General features: G+C 40.7%; 1 protein-coding gene across 4 annotated transcripts in view; it reads right to left on the reverse strand.

Annotated features, from left to right (window-relative positions):
- Positions 1-16,864, reverse strand: part of ATP10B (ATPase phospholipid transporting 10B (putative)) — a 739,295-nt gene that overhangs the window by 26,499 nt on the left and 695,932 nt on the right. For all 4 annotated transcript variants that reach the window (XM_075344442.1, XM_075344439.1, XM_075344440.1 and 1 more), the window contains 5 exons: positions 9,857-10,048; positions 7,839-8,418; positions 5,768-5,874; positions 3,925-4,051; positions 1,525-1,709 (listed from right to left, as the gene is read on the reverse strand). In XM_075344442.1, coding sequence (XP_075200557.1) covers positions 1,525-1,709; positions 3,925-4,051; positions 5,768-5,874; positions 7,839-8,418; positions 9,857-10,048 — 1,191 coding nt within the window. The remainder of the gene's footprint in view (positions 1-1,524; positions 1,710-3,924; positions 4,052-5,767; positions 5,875-7,838; positions 8,419-9,856; positions 10,049-16,864) is intronic.

The raw sequence follows: 16,864 nt of genomic DNA on the forward strand, positions 1-16,864 counted from the left end.
GATGCCACGTACTAGCGCTAGATAGACATTCCTGTCATTCACACTTTGCTTATATATATTCTAATTATGGGAGGTTTATCAGTCTTTTATGGACTAGAATTGCAGCGTTTATTATATCCTGGTACCAGTATTTCAACTGCTAGAAATATAATAGTCTTGTGTAGTGAAACATACAGTAGTCATATCCATACCATAAAGTTTAATGTTAAATATTAAAAGCCAAGGTGCTGAGAGTTCGTTCTGCACACCATATACTGTAATACCTGTTCATTGTATTGGGGAGATGTGTAGTGCATGTAGCATATAAACTATGTATATACTAATATATAGACTGTTAAAAGGGTTACAAAAGCTGCGTCGGTGAATGAAACGTAAAGACAAAGTAAACCCCGTAACGACCAAGAGCGTACTGGTACATCCTTGGTCGCTTCCCTCCAGTTACTGCAGGCTCCAGTGGCAAGCCCGCGGTATTCGCTACACATTTGCTGATCTAATCAGCAGATGTGTGGCTAACAGGAGTGGGTGGATCGGAGATCGCGCCGTTCCCGCTGCCATCGCTGGTCTTGTGACTTGATCATGGGGCGCCAATGTGTTGTCATGGTAGCGTGGGATCAGCTGATGACCCTTGACGCTGCCATAACTCACATCCTGTGGGAGCTCACAGAGCACAGGAACACTGCATTTCTGCTGATCAGAGTAATGCTGCAGCATCGCTCTGATCAGGAGATGCGATCAGAGAGAAGAAGCGATTGGATAGTGTACTCATAAAATTAGCAGAAGCAATCAGATAGTGTACTCATAAAGCCCCTAGAGGGACTAGTAAAATCAATAATAAAAAAAATGTATTTTTTTTTTTTTACAAAATATGAAAAAAATAAAACCCTGAAAGTTCAAATCATCCCCTTTTGCTCCATTGAAAATGCAACAATTAAAAAAAAAAAAAACAAAACATATTTAATTTCGCTGTGTTCAGAAATGCCCGATCTATCAAAATATAAAATCAATTAACCTGATCAGTACACGGCGTGGCGAGAAATTTTTTTTTTTACTCATATTGACTGGTCCGTTTTACCATATAGTGAACATAGTAAATAGAACCCCCCAAAACAAATCATGCAATTGCACTTTTTTTTGCAATTCCACAGCACTTGGAATTTTTTTTTTTCTCATATAGTACATTATATGGTAAAACTAATGGTTTCTTTCAAAAGTGCAACTCGTCCCGCACAAAACAAGCCCTCATATGGCTATATTAATGGAAAACTGAAAAAAAGTTATGGCTCTTGGTAGAAGTAGAGAAAAAAAACTAAAACGAAAAATCGCCTGCGGGTGAAGGGGTTAAATCATAGTACCTAATTAATATCATGAATGTCCCCTTGATGTAACTTTAAGAAGACTTTTCAGGTGCGGGTGTTGTGGTGGAGGCCCCCTAATGGTTTTAGTGCCAGGGTGTTTGTCCCTTTTGCAGATGCTATAATCCAGCCCTGAAGACACGTGTCAGTATGTAACCATGATTCAACCCACCTTACTCTCGGTGTTAATTGTAAAAACCATGTCGCTCTGATCCAGTAGTTGGCAGGAATAGGCAATATTAACGGCAGTTTCTTGTTTGTCACCAGTCAGCACCCAGATGTTGATACCAGCTTCTCTCAGGGCAGCGATGGTGTCTGGAACGCCCTCCTGAAGACGGTCTTCTATGCCGGTTGCGCCTTCAAAATGACAATACAACATCTTACAAAAATATATGGAAAGTGAGTGACCACCCGGCCCATCAGATCTCCTGGTAAGGGGTAAACACCCCTAAACATGTCAACAAATGGGGTTTAAGTCATGTGGCAAGGCTCGTTAATGGGTCTATATAGATTTTTAGGATTACTACTTCGAATAGGTGTAGTATTTGAGGTAGTAATCAGTACTCTTGAGTGGGCCAGCAGATTTGTCAATCAGCCAGAAGACTAGCCCCTGAATGTGCCCCATTTGTGAGCATATTCATTCTGTAAGAACTCCTTTCATAGTGTTAAGGTTCTCAGGCCTGCTTGCAAATGGTTGAGATAATTCGGCCTAGTAGTCACTAATAGCAGACATGCCTCTGAAGGGAGAGGAGCAGCCACCGGAGAGCCAGAGGATCAAACACCTATAGATTGGAAACTGGTTTAGGCAGTTTTATCTTATTCATGTAAATGTCTCCTGGTACTTTATATTAATACCTAGACTCCGATATGTCAGGTGTGAATAAGGCTGTGTCTCAATCAGGTCTCCACTCAATCACATCTCCCCCAATGCTCCACCAAAGCATCCGAGAACACAATGCACCCAGGCCTGGCTGTAACTTTGTGCCTCCAGGCAGGTTGTACACATTATAATCATAATTAATGGGACCGCTCTATGCTTTAAAGTGTCTCCAAGAAAAGAAACAGTGATGTTGTGTGAAAGGAGAGGCAGTCTGCCATGACAATAATCTGTATGTACCGAATAAGATCTATGAGGAGACCTTTTCACAAGTCTTGGACAACAACATTAAATTACCGTTTCTTTGGACTAAAGAGGTTCTCAGAGAGTCATAGATCAATGTCTCTAGTCAATATATCAAATGAAGACTGAAGGAGCAGAACGAGGTATTACTGCGCTGCCCGTGATAGGAAAAATACAAAAAAAAATAGTTGTATAATAAAAAGGAGTGATTTTATTTTTACGCGTTTCAGGAGTCTGAGCCCCCTTCTTCAGGAAAGGAATCACTCTGATGCACAATCCTTTCCATCCTGAAGAAGGGGGCTCAGACTCCTGAAACGCGTAAAAATAAAATCACTCCTTTTTATTATACAAAAAAAAATTATTTGTATTTTTCCTATCTTGGGCAGCGCAGTAATACCTCCTTCTGCTCCTCCGGTCCTCATTTGATATCTCAGAGGACTGCTGCAGCCTGGTTCATTGAGTTTGCTTTAGGCGTTGTGACTATCTCACAACCTTAACAGATGAGCGTGCTTAGCTTATTTCTACCCTGGTTTTGTTGAAGCATAAGACCCTATTGCGCCTTTTGTTCTTCAGTTTTTTACTCTTCAGAATTCTAGTCACTTTATGTGACTGAAGATTGGTTAATCCTGACAGTGTATAATATGCACACAATTGCCAGAATAAGAGGACAATCACATGACAACTAGATTCTCATGGGCTCCTCTGAATTTTCTATTTAGAATCGGTACATGTCCCCAAGTATACAAATCACATACTGCTGCTCATATGTCTGCCCACTTGATCTGGTAATTGAGGAGAGTCCTGACAGTATGTGTAATGCACACTGTCAGGATTCACCAGTATGCAGTCACTTCATGAAATTTGGTTCAAACCCAGTAATCTTCCCATGTTCCTAAAGCTTTGAACCAAGTTTCCTTCCATGAAAATGCAACTGTCAATTTTACATCCTGGAAATAAGACTTCTGTGGGTGGGCATTGCAAGGGACAGATTTTTTGAGTAGTATGTGTCACTTTTAAGGGGAACCTGTCACCAGGTTTTTGCTATCTATTTTGAGAGCAGCATAACATAGGGGCAGAGATCCTGATTCCAGCGATGGGTCACTCAATGGGCTGCTTAGTGTAGTTTTGATAAAATCACAGTTTAATCAGCAGTAGATTATCATTACAGGACTACTTGGCGTGCTACTAGGTAGTCCAGAATATTCATGAGCTCTGTATAACTTCTAGATCTGCAGCAGAGAAACATTGACAGCAAAAAAGCTCAGTAAGTGACACACTGCTGGAATCAGGGTCTCGGTGTCTGATGGGGTAGCATAAACCTAATAACAGATTCCATTTAAAGTCAATGGCTTGGAGCAAAATACTGTAATATGGGAATATGGGTGTCCATCATGCTACACCTTCTTGTCATGCAGAATATATCGACTATACAATAAGGGATTTACGACTTACCAAGCAGGGTGAGATTAGTTTCCAGATGCTGAGCGGTCTCCATTAGCAATTCCTCTCTGTTATCAATTGCGGCTTCAGCTTCTTCCCGGAAATTTGACCAGCGCTCAAAATCTTCCTCACTCAAAACCTAAGAGTAGATATTCATAAAGACCATGTCAAAAACCGTACATACGTATGGTTCATCTGTACAGGGGTAGAACAATCATATTCTGAAGAGGACTGTTTTTTTTACACCTTAGAAAACTTGATAGAATGCATTTTCCAAAATTTTAGCAAATATACAAGAACACACAAAAGAGATTAACAGATTTTTTTTCTCATAAATCAATAATAAGCTAAACTTTCCAAGATATCTTATTAGATTAAAAATCTCTTTTGCACATTAATTAGTAACTTCTTTTCACCATGTCTTCTGCACTAATCATTCCCTATCAAAAACTGCTCAAAATTTGTCTACAGATCTGTCTTCAGAGAGGGATCAAATTACAGCGCAGACAGTGTTGGAAGGAGACAGAAGCAAAGGGAACCACAGAAGCTGCAAAATTCCCTAAATTCAAGATAATGGTCATTTATAGGGAATCTATCACCAGGTTTTTGCCACCTCATCTGAGAGCAGCATAATGTAGAGGCTGAGGTCCTGATTCCAGCGGTGTCACTTACTGAGCTGCTTAGTGTAGTTTACATAAAGTCACTATTTAATCAGCAGTAGATTACATTAGCGGACTACGTGGATGCTCGACTACCTCAATTACCTGCTGCAGGTAATTGAGGTAGTGCAGCATATTTATGAGCTCTGAATAAGGCTGGACTCAGACGAGCGTATGGCATCCGATGCGAGAGCAACGGATGCGATATGCTAATGACTCCCATCTCAGGCTCTGCTGCGAGCGTGAGCCGAGTGTCATGTGACTGTGACCCGATCCTGCAATCAGGTCACAGCTGCGAAGCTGAGTGTGGGCGCGGCGGAGGAGAGGGAGGGGTTAATCCCCCATCTCCTCCATTGTCAGCTTGTGCGTATATCGCACTGCACTGGGATAACATTTGAGTGCAGTCCGATGTATCTCTCGCACCCATTCACTTGAATGGGTGCCAGTGATACGGCTCTCACAGAAAATCGCAGCATGCTGTTACTTTTCTCGCATCCAGAATCTGGATGTGAGAAAAGCTGACCAACTGCTCTCCCTCATTGACTAACATAGGTCCGAGTGCAATGCGAGTGCAATGCGAGTGTGAGCGTACCCTAACTGCTAGATCTGTAGCAGAGAAAACATTGATTTTATCAAAATGACAGCAAACAGCTTAGTAAGTGACACATCATTGGAATCAGGGTCTCTGTCTCTACATTATGCTGCTCTCAGATGGGGGAGAAAAAAAACTGGTGACAGATTCCCTTTAATGTCCTGAAATAGTGTTAATCCTCATATACACATGATGGAAAACGTATGATGAACAGTCACCTGAAATGACAGCTGCAATCTGCCCACTAGAGATCTGTATATAATTATATTCAGTAATCCATTACATTTATGATACTGGTTATAAAAGTTATCAATAATTACTTCCCTAAATATCTTTGACATCATGAGGCCTTGAACTGCAGCAATTAAATATATATTTTTTTTATTAGGAGTGAGGAATTTATTGTGGCTAAACACATCAAAAGCAAAGTAATAATCAGAACAAACAAGTTGTTTTCTACCAAACTCAAAGTTTATTTTTCCAATTATTTCCTGGTTGTAATTCCGGTTGTACAACACCTGTCAGCAGAATGAGTGACGGCGAGTACCAGGAAGCACGCCTGGAACGTGGAGGTGGAGTAGGGGGGAACTCACGCTTTCCTTACCTTTTTAGCTATGCACAGGGTTCTCAGACCGTCTCTAGCGTACCAATCGAGGTGCCTCTGAGTTCTTGAATGGATCCTCCTTAGATTCTTTCCTTCACTTATATTAGCTATAAAAGAATACATTTACATTTTATCTATTCATGCTTACTAATGTGGGTTGTCTAGTGCTTCTTAGAAAAGTCTCAGATAAACTAATCAACCACCACAAAGAGGAACCAGGCAGCAGGTGTTTAATTAAAAAATGGTGCCTCCGCAGGATGAATAAAGTATTACACATTACTATTAAAATCAATGAGCTTTCTGTGTAGTGTACAGACAAAGCAGATCCACTAAAGAGACTCTTTTTGTAATCACTCATTATTTTGGCATACTACTGGGAATCTTGAACAAAGGGTGAGGGCCAATAATTGACTCAAACTGTACAAAAAATGGGACCAAGCTACAGTAAATGCTCCAGAAATATAGTGCAATTTTCACTATAAGGCTCGAGTCACACCTGCGCGAGAATTGCATATCGAGTGGACTGGCCGCCGGCTCTCCTGACAGGAGCATGTCATCTTCATGTATTTCTATGCAGCTTACATGCTCCTGTTAGGAGAGCCAATGGACTGTCCGGGCGATGCGATGCGTAAGTTACACACAGGTGTGACTCCAGCCTAAAACTTTTTTAGGCTGCGTGTCCATGATCAAGGTTCACAGAGTTTTGGATGCAGCATGTTTCAGCGGGCGGCACGGTGGCTCAGTGGTTAGCACTGCAGCCTTGCAGTGCTGGGGTCCTGGGTTCAAATCCCACCAAGGACACCATCTGCAAGGAGTTTGTATGTTCTCCCCGTGTTTGCGTGGGTTTCCTCCCACACTCCAAAGACATACAGATAGGGACTTTAGATTGTGAGCCCCAATGGGGACAGTGCTGCCAATGTATGTAAAGCGCTGTGGAATTAATAGCGCTATATAAATGAATAAAATTATTATTATTATTATTATTATTATCCAAAACACTACGTTGTACAGTACAAGCATACTGGATGGGATTTATAAAAATCCAATGCCCACTGTGTGTGTACTGACCGCAGCGTAAACAGACCTGCAGTGTGGCTTCCCGAGCCGCAGTATGTCAATTCTTTGCTGCGGAGACGTGAGTTTTCTCTGCAGGGAGAATAGAGAAAAAGACCACAGTGGCCCGACTCCTGATGATCGCCATGGGCAGCTGCAGTCTCCTGCGGAGGAGACTCACGGGCCCGCAGGTCAGGACACACCACATCTAGGACGCAGCAGGTCCCAATCGTGTGCACATACCCTTACAACCTGCCAAAATTCTGACACACAAAGTAAGCCAACTAAAGGTGGTGTAAACTTATACCAGACAGTATGTAAATTAGATCAAACAGCATGAACCACCATAATAAATCTGGCACGTTTGAAGATTTTTAGAATACGTTTGTATAAAAAAATTAGTAATGATAAATCTGTCACATTGAGCATTGTAAGCCACACATTCCCATTAATTAAAGTACTGAAAAATTGCCTTTACTAAATTATATGCCTTTATAATATAAAAAAAAATGCATATGATAAAGCTGAATGTAGTCCAGAAGCATTTACGATATAGATAGACCAGGCACTGCAATGTGGTGAAAATGACAATGGTGATTTATTGATGGTATATTGTCAATCCAAAATATAAAGGGGAAACGTTTCGATCTTAAACAGACCATCATCAGTTCACGGATTGTTGTGAGAAATCTCCTTGGAGGGTTGGAGCAGGTGCAGACAACGGTGGACACCGCAATGGACACCACATATCTGGACCTGCTCCAACCCTCCAAGCAGATTTCAGAAACTAAGCCATGAACTGATCAAGGTCTATTTGAGACTGAAATGTTTTCACTTTACATTTTGGATTGCCAAAATACCATCAATAAATCACCGTTGTTATTTTCGACACATTGGAGTGCCTGGTCTATATCTTCCTAATTATGATACTGGATCCTCCCTGTGCACCCATACCAAAACTTTCCACATATTAGAGATGGGATGTACAGATCTGTAAGGCAATATTTTTGAAGCTCACCTTTGGCTGGGTCATCCAATAAATCCATGATGACAGAGTCGGCTCCTTTGGTGTACACAATTATCTCTCTAGTTATTGGGTGACGAACCACCACAGACATTCTTTTTCTGACTGAGTCAAAGCCCAAAGAATAAAGAAGGTCGAAAGTAAGAAGGCTGCCTTGTGGAAGTCGTACGGTCACCTGGTCAGGGGTGCGGGACATTAAGGTGAAGCTATATGCTCTTGCTGCGTGCACCAGGGCAGCTTCATCGGGACTCTCTGCCTCATACAAGAACTCATCTTCTATACTGAATGGCCCAACTGCGGCATACATTTCATCCATACAGTTGTCAGCACTGTTCTTGCTTGCTGGAGAATCCTCTCGGTCATTGTTGTCATATTCCGCTTCAGCTGAACTAGAATGAGAGGCGCTATCAGGACTAACTTTGTTTTTCTTCACACTGATTGGAGTTGCAGGGTCAGAGCTGGAGGGAGTAGTGGAGGACGACTGGCTGAGCCTCAACATCTTCAGCCTTTGGAACAGATGCTGAAATTTCTCCAAAGATGATGCCGATGGTTTTAGTAATGGAGCCATGGTAACCTTAAATAATAAATCAAAATTAAAACATTAGGAACGCGTGACGCCCAAAATTATTTCCATACGTAGCTTATTTTTGGATTTCTCTTCTAGTTCTGGAATTATATTGTCCTACTTTTCTCCAGAAAGTGTGCCAGTCTTGTCTACTGGAAAATGTATGGATTCTTAATCTTCTTTTAGAAGAGTCCATCAGCTAGAATATCTAGACCTCACTGTTGGCCATGGCCCTAGTGGTGTGGCATGGGGAAGGGGGGGACAAAAGTGGGGTTGCCCCAGCATCCCGAATCTACTAAGATGAAACATTTTGCCACCTACCTCAACTGCTGCTTCTACTTGGAGCGGCACAGGGAGACAGTGAGAGGTCAACCGGTGAAACAGATTATTAAAGCAGCCATCATCTAGATCGGTGCCACAGCTTCCAATGCAGAGCTTGGCAGTCACAATGAGTTTGTGAGGAGCTGCTGCGCTCTGCATAGCCAACTACTGAGATTACCAAGTTCTCAGTATGATGAGGTGGGCTTGATCATCTCAGTTGCTGCCTCTGCATAGTATAGTAGCCAATGATAATCCCAACTGTACAATCTGTATAGGCAACTATTAAGGTTTCACAGTGTAGTCCCTCAAAAATATCCCAAATATAAATAGTACAAACAATAATGAACTTTAACTTTATTTTTTACATTTTATGTCCAATAGTTCATTTGACTTGCCACAGTTGCTGGCAACCTAAAAATAGCTCAGTTTACCTGAAAATTTGTTTTTTGAACCAGTGAGCACAGCAGTAACCCCTCCCCAGAGCTTTGATTGACAGCCGACTCTGCAGCATATGTGTGCATCATATGTGTGCAAAACAGGCTGCCAATCAAAGAGACAGAAACATGATAGGTTCCCTTTAAAGTGTAACATTTTATTTTTTTTTCCCCAACTACTGTAACATTATACTCTTTCCACCAGTCCAGATTTTTCTGGGATTAACTAACCCGTGATTCAATCACAAAATGGGAGGGGTGTTTATAATCCCTGCCAAAATTTGGGCATTTTAAGGCTAGAACTGATTATTCCTGGACATCAAAATATAAGTACGGTACCTTTTTTTCCCTCTAATTTTGGGGTGAGTCTTATAATCCGGTGCGTCTTATAAAACGAAAAATATGGTATGTAATAACATTCTAAATATTAATGTTTAAATAAGATTAAAATTATTTTTTTTTGGTCTAAATTTTTATATATTTTTTTTGCTTTTCAATCATATTCATGTTTTAATGGTAGTAATATGTATTATATTTTTATGTAGTTATCACTTGTTTTACTGAGGGCTTTTATTTACTTTATGCTTTGACAGTTCTGGGAAAAGAAGCAAAGGATGGAAATAGCTATACGGTTCAATTTCAGACTTCCGATGAGCATGTATAGTGGATATCTTAATGTGCACAGGGCCTACCCTTTGCCTTGGCTCAGTTGCTGTAGAGACCACTACTGTATTGCAAATGGCCAGAGCCACGAAGAAATCAATATATGGAGAACTTGAAGGCCTGGCGCTGCTTTGTGGCTTGTATGGAGACAGAGTTTCAACTTGGACTGATGCTTCTCTGACCTTCTTTAAAAGCATCTGATCCGGGGTTACATCTTTTTCCTGAAATAGAATAGAAAACAATTAATCTTGGTTTACTTCTGTTTTCCCAAACTGCATCTATAAACTGTAACTCATAAACCGAGACCTCTTATTTCCCAATGGCTGACAAGACGTCTACACATGAAGTTAACTTGCCTGCTCAAAACCCAGTATTATAATTAAGTACTATGCGGAAAGAAAGAATACAAACACGATACTGGCATAATGGGTATTTTTAGCCCCCGTGATTCTAATCGTGTGCAGCTTCCCTTTATTCGGTTCATTTTTCTCTGCTTGACTATATCCCAATTAGTAGCTTTTGTCTTGTAGCTGGCATCTGGATAGAGTAGATTTCATTACTTGTTCTCTGGATCTGGTCCAGCGTTCACAGTTTGTTTTTAGAGCAGATGTTATTTTTATATATTTGATAATTAACAGAATGACATGACCTCATCTACTACGGCAATAGCAAAATTGGTCACGATAGACCAAGGAAGAGTAATTCACAGAAAGTAGAAGAGGTTTTTGGGCTGATGTTTCGGTGTATTTTTTACATAATAAAAACACATTAACATATTATTTGTCTCAGTTAGAGATGAGCGAATCTGAGGTTCGATGTTCACACCGAACACAGACTTTACGAAAACCCAAGTGTTATGCTGGCGTCACACGGGACGATATATCGTGCGATCGCACCCACCCCCGTCGTTTGTGCGTCACGGGCAATTCATTGCCCGTGGCGCACAAAGTCGGTAACTGCCGTCACATGTACTTACCTCCCGCACGACCTCGCTGTGGGCGGCGAACATCTGCTTCCTGAAGGGGGAGGGACGTTCGACATCACAGTGACGTCACACAGCCGCCGGCCAATAGAAGCGGAGGGGCGGAGATGAGCGGGACGTAACATCCCGCCCACCTCCTTCCTTCCGCATTGCCGGCGGGTCGCAGGTAAGCTGTGTTCGTCGTTCCCGGGGTGTCACACGGAGCGACGTGTGCTGCCTCGGGAACAATGAACAACCGGAGCACAGAAAAAGGACCGACATTTTGAAAATGAACGACGTGTCAACGAGCAACGATAAGGTGAGTATTTTTGCTCGTTCACAGTCGTTTGGAGTTGTCACACGGTACGATATGTCACACGATGCCGGATGTGCGTCACTAATGACGTGACCCCCGACGACATATCGCCCGATATATCGTACCGTGTGATGCCAGCATTAGAGTAGCTTGGGTACGCTTGTTGCTCAGCCCAGTGCGAGCCTCTTGCTGTGTCTGAATGGCTCACACTGGGGGTAAAATCATCAGAATCAGATGAAATGTACACAAAAAAAAAATATAAATCAACACCCCACACTCCTTACTTATATGTGGGCGGAAAGTTGAACTGCCCAATCAGTGACTTCCAATAAGGTTCAGGTCAAAGTCCAGGTCCAGAACTGAACTTTAGCTAAAGTTCAACTGAACTCACCGAACCTGAACTTCAATGGGTCTGCTCATCTCTAGTCATAATATGTTCCATCTTCTTGTGGAGTATGGTTAGCGCAAAAATGTGATGAGTATATATGTATTTGCTTTGCTATTGCTGTTAAAATACTTTGGCTCCCTTTAATAGTGTATCGTGGAGTCCATCAGCTGATTTATGCTGTCCGACCTTTCAGAGAAACGATACTTTGAAGAACCGGCCGAGGACAATAGCAGGAGATATGACATATCCAGCATAGCCCTCTGGCTACCTTCTCCCTGGTCCACTCCAGTCGATTGACAGATAGCTATGTATGGGAGAGACCAGTCAATCACCTCCAGTATGTGGGGAAAAGTTAGCCACAGGGTCAGCGCTGCATTAGTCGAGTTTCTGGCTATGGTCCCCAGCCTGATCTTCCAAACATAAGGAATCACCAAAGTATTTCAGACTGTAACCTTGTAGCCAGGCTTTATTATATGCAGCTCCTCAGCAGGAATTATTTTTGTTTAGTTATTTTATTCACGCTAAACCAGTGCCATGAATAGAATCACCCTACACGTCTAGATCCAGAGGTATGCATCTTGGATTTCAGGTGTCAGTGTAGGTACATACAAGCAAGCCCGGGAAGCTGAGAGACCCAGTGTAATGGTAAGATCAAGCTGTTTTGCAAGAAATATAGGCAATTTTTCATACTCATTCTGGCTGGCAACTCCCTACTCACAATCTACTTCTGCCCCAGAATATGTCTCTGTGTTTATCTTAGGGGCAATGAAAAAGATTGGGGGATATTGCCATTTCCCATTGGGTTCTCATAGGCTTCTGCAATGGCTAAAAAATCTGCCAACTCTTTCTGGTCATCTCCCCTTTTAATAGGGTCCTACCGGCCATTTTAGTGGAGTTGGCATGTATGGGTTATCTTACTTCTGCTATCTCATGAAGAGACAGTGACATTCAGTGTATCAATATGCTCGACTAAAGCTCGGTCACAATAACATTCTCTCTTACAAATGAGCAAAAAATGGGGCAAAAGGAAACTAAAAGAGGACCTGGGTAGGTAAGAGATGGTGTTAAGATAGATCAGAAGAGCAAATGACTAGGTATTACTTCCGAACCCAAGTGCACCCTACTTTTTCTAATTTAAGCATAAACTCCTGGAATAATATGTACAATACTGAAAGACACGGAGAAGGAAAGGAAAAGAGCAAAGTACGGTTTATGAATAATTATAGCTAGGTGGGTGCTTGAGTAAACTAAAAATTAGGCTTCAAGGCCTTCTATGGCTGCCATTTACAATTCTCAACTGAGCAGCTCCAGAGCAAAACCTCTGTAATACCGTAATACCTTGGGACTAAATTAGTGAAAATGGGGCATTCATGAGCCTAGCATAGGTTTTAATTATTATAGTAAAGTATTTTAATGTTACCTTCTGCCTCACGTCAACTGTCGTAAGGTGGTTAATATTATAGTTCGACTTTTTTCATCATATAAAGAAGTTTCTCTAAGGCCTCAAATTAAACATTTAGTGGCACCACGGATACAAATGTTGTTAGTAAAAATGAAAACTAAACATTGTAAAGCACTGAAGCCTCAAGAATAATCTCCGAGCGGTATTATAGTGATTTGCATTCAGCAGATGGGAAACGCAGTTACTCAGAACTAATCATAATTTAAAAAAAAAAAAAAAAAAAAAGCAAAAAAACATTTCATCAGTTTGCTCATTGCCTAAATTTATAATATAGCGTGGTTAAGTAAAATCCTACAAAACAGTCACAAACGTACCCACAGTTACATTAGGACACATATTATATAAAGGATAGGAAGCAGACAGAAATATATAGATAGATACAGAGGGTAAAATAAGTGTTGAAATTGTCACCAATTTTCTAAGTAAACATATTTCTAAAGCTGCTATTGACATAAATTTCTCATCAGATGTTGGTAACAACCCATCCAACCCACAGAGGCAAATAAATCAAACCATAGGTGTCCATACATTTAATGATGTGTAATAATGAGAAATTAAGTAAAAAGTATTGAGCACATGAAGAAAGAGGTACAAAAACCCATGGAAAGTTATGACACCAGCTGAAATCTATAAGTAATTAGAAAGCAACTTAGTGAAAAATAATACCAGCTGGCTCAACTGATGGCCTATAAAAAGGTGTTTAATTTCCAAGGTGCTACACAAGAAACATCTCATTATAGGTAAAACCAGTGAGCTGTCTCAAAACATTTGCAACCTTATAGTTACAAAACAAACTGATGAGATTGGTTGCAGAGGAATTTCTTAACTAGTGAAGGTTCCAGTGAACACTGTTGGGGCCATAATCCGGAAGTGGAAAGAACATAATTTAACCCTAAATCAGCCATGACCAGGTGCTCTCTCCAAGATTTAAGATAGAGGAGTGAAAACAATCACACTGGAGAACGCAATTTTTTAGGAGTTAGGTCATACAACTGTTCTTAATTAATTTTTGGATGCTGAATCCAGAAATGATCTCAGTTTTTCTCTATCACGTCAAGTTTTTGAACTATAGGATTTTTGTCTTCTCAAAAATATGTAAACTACTGTACCTAAAAAGTATTTGTTTTTTTTTTTAAATAGTACAAATATGAACAAAAAATGAAATATATAAGAAATAGGCTCTGTCTCAGTTGTGACTACTCTTACAAGTTGCCACATAGCTCTATATGAGTCGAATTGTACTCAGATAACAAGTCTTATTACAGAAATCAGTGCAATTGTGCTTCTATGGCAGGTAAGTTGAGGAGGAAAAACTTGACGTGATAGAAAAAAACTGACTGCATTTTTGGAATCAGCATGCCAATTTTAGTATAAATCAGCTCAAAAACCTAACTCAACAGAAATTGTTTTTCAAATTGTTCCCCAGTGTTATCAGAAGAGTTGTCCAAGAACCAAGAATCACATGTGGTAAGCTGCAGAAAGACCTGGAATCAACAGGTACAATTGTTTCAAAGAAAATAAGTAATGCACTCAACCTCCATGGCCTGTATGCACGCTCTCCACGCAATACTCCATTGCTGAGCAAAAAGTATGTTCAAGCACTGTTAAAATTTGCTCAACAATATATAGACAAGTCTGTGAAATACAGTTTCGCCAATGGCTGCTTTACTACTTTTGCCGTTTAGGAGTCTAGGAATGTAGGGACAGACCCTCTGTGGGAAATGTAAAATATTTCATAGTGGTATTGAACACATGAAGAAAGAGGTACAAAAAACATGAAAAGTTGTGACACCAGCTAAAATCTATCAGTAATTAGAAAGCAACCCTGCCACTTAGTGAAAAATAATGCCAGCTGGTTCAGCAGTGTCTCATTTCCAAGGTGCCACACAAGAAACATCTCATGATAGGTAAAACCAGTGAGCTGTCTGAAGACTTTTCAACCTTATTTTGGCAAAACATATTCATGACATTGGTTACAGAAGAATTTCTCAACTGTTGAAGGTTCCAGTGTACACTGTTGGGGCCATAACTCTGAAGTGGAAAGAACATTATTTAACCCTAAATCAGCCACAACCAGGTGCTCCTGACAAGCTTTCAGATAGAGGAATAAAAATAATCAGAAGAGTTGTCCAAGAGCGAAGAATCACATGTGGAGAGCTACAGAAAGACCTGGAATCAGCAGGTACATTTGTTTCAAAGAAAATTCACAACATGGTGTTTTATGGGATTAAAAACATAATTCTATATATTGGTTTGGGAATTGAAAAAAATTTTTTTTTTAATTTTTTTTTTAAATCGAAAATAGTTAATGAGGATTGTACGTCCATTAAATAATCAATGGATCACTTCCAAAAGCCAGGAAAGATCTATAACATAATTAAAGAAATTACAGAGCATTGGATCAAAGCAATTTGTAAATAGGGTCATACCATACCAAGGATACATATTCATCAAGCTAAAAAGCTGCAGTCCATCATATACCACTTATAAAGAGCACGAGTGACTAGGCGAGCGCCCGCCTCTGGCTGGTTGACTTGGAAACACTTCATTTAGCAGCGCTCGGTTCATTCCTAGAATGACTTTTAATTACATAATGGAGATAGAAGTGATCTTGTGAAGGCAGTCGTGTGCGTACAGACTATACATTTACAGACTGTGCCCAACAACGACGGAGCTTGTTTTAATTAAAATGTGTCATTACCGCAGCCATCTCTCATTTTATAAAGTCTTGACTGGAGTCCTCTGTTGTTAATTACTAAAGTAATGAGGGCTAAACTGGGGATTGCTGAAGAAGAACTACATTGTCTACGAAACCAGGTGTTGCTTGCAAATTGCTAGGCTGTGATTGCCAGAAACCGTTCTACTTTGCCCTGGATTTACACATAAGGGAGACCTGGAGAAAGTTTTATGGTTGTAAACTGCACAATAAAAAAGCAAATAAAAATAATAATGCAGATACGATTGGGTTAAGATGGGATTTTGAAGATATTTTATTTAAAGAAACAGATTTTATATGAAAAATTATTTTAATTAAGGAGTAAAGCTGACCATACATTTTAGATCACAGTCAATCAATATTGTAAGATGAGCCGTGTGTTTACTGTGTATATGAGCATCTCAGAGGAATATGGGGTATCCCAATGCCTACATGGTCCATCACATTCCTCCTTAAAGGAACAACCAAAACAGGATATCCCTAGGAATATGCAATGTCTCACTGCCTACATGGGCCTTCACATTCCTCCATAAAAGAAGAACCACCAAGACAGGATATCCCTAGGAATATGGAGTATCCCAATGCCTGCATGGGCCTTCACATTCCTCCATAAAAGAACCAGCAATAGAAATGAGCGAACCCAAGGTTCAGTGTTCTTACAGAACACAGACTTTACAAAGAAGACAGTTTGGGTTTGGAGTTTTATTGCTTTACGTATGCAAACCACTCACCCGAGTATTGCTGTGCTCGGGTATACTCGGCATTCAAAACAGTGCAAGCCACCTACAGTATTTGAATGGCTCACACTGGGGGTAACAACAGCATGATCAGATGTAGTGTGCACCAAACAAAAAAATTGGGAAACCCACGTCCATTCGCCCCCAGAAGTGATCTGTTTATGGCTGGCTGTATATGGGCTGAAAGCTTAACTACCCAGTTAGTGAGCGGTCAAGTTGGGGTTCAGGTCAAGTCCGGGTCCCAAACTGAGCTGTATCAAAAGTCCGGATGAACCCACCAAACCAAACTTCCACAGGTCCGCTCATTTCTAACCACCAAGACAGGCTATCCCCATTTCAACTAGACAGTGTCAACCTATATATGAATCCCCTCTCTGTAATTAGGTAGCAATGACAAGTGCATCCTACTCTTCTACAAAGGGTAGAAATGCGCAACAGTGTGAATGAGCAATACCGA

The sequence above is a fragment of the Anomaloglossus baeobatrachus genome, chromosome 4 (assembly GCF_048569485.1).
Source record: "Anomaloglossus baeobatrachus isolate aAnoBae1 chromosome 4, aAnoBae1.hap1, whole genome shotgun sequence".
NCBI classification, from domain to species: domain Eukaryota; kingdom Metazoa; phylum Chordata; class Amphibia; order Anura; family Aromobatidae; genus Anomaloglossus; species Anomaloglossus baeobatrachus.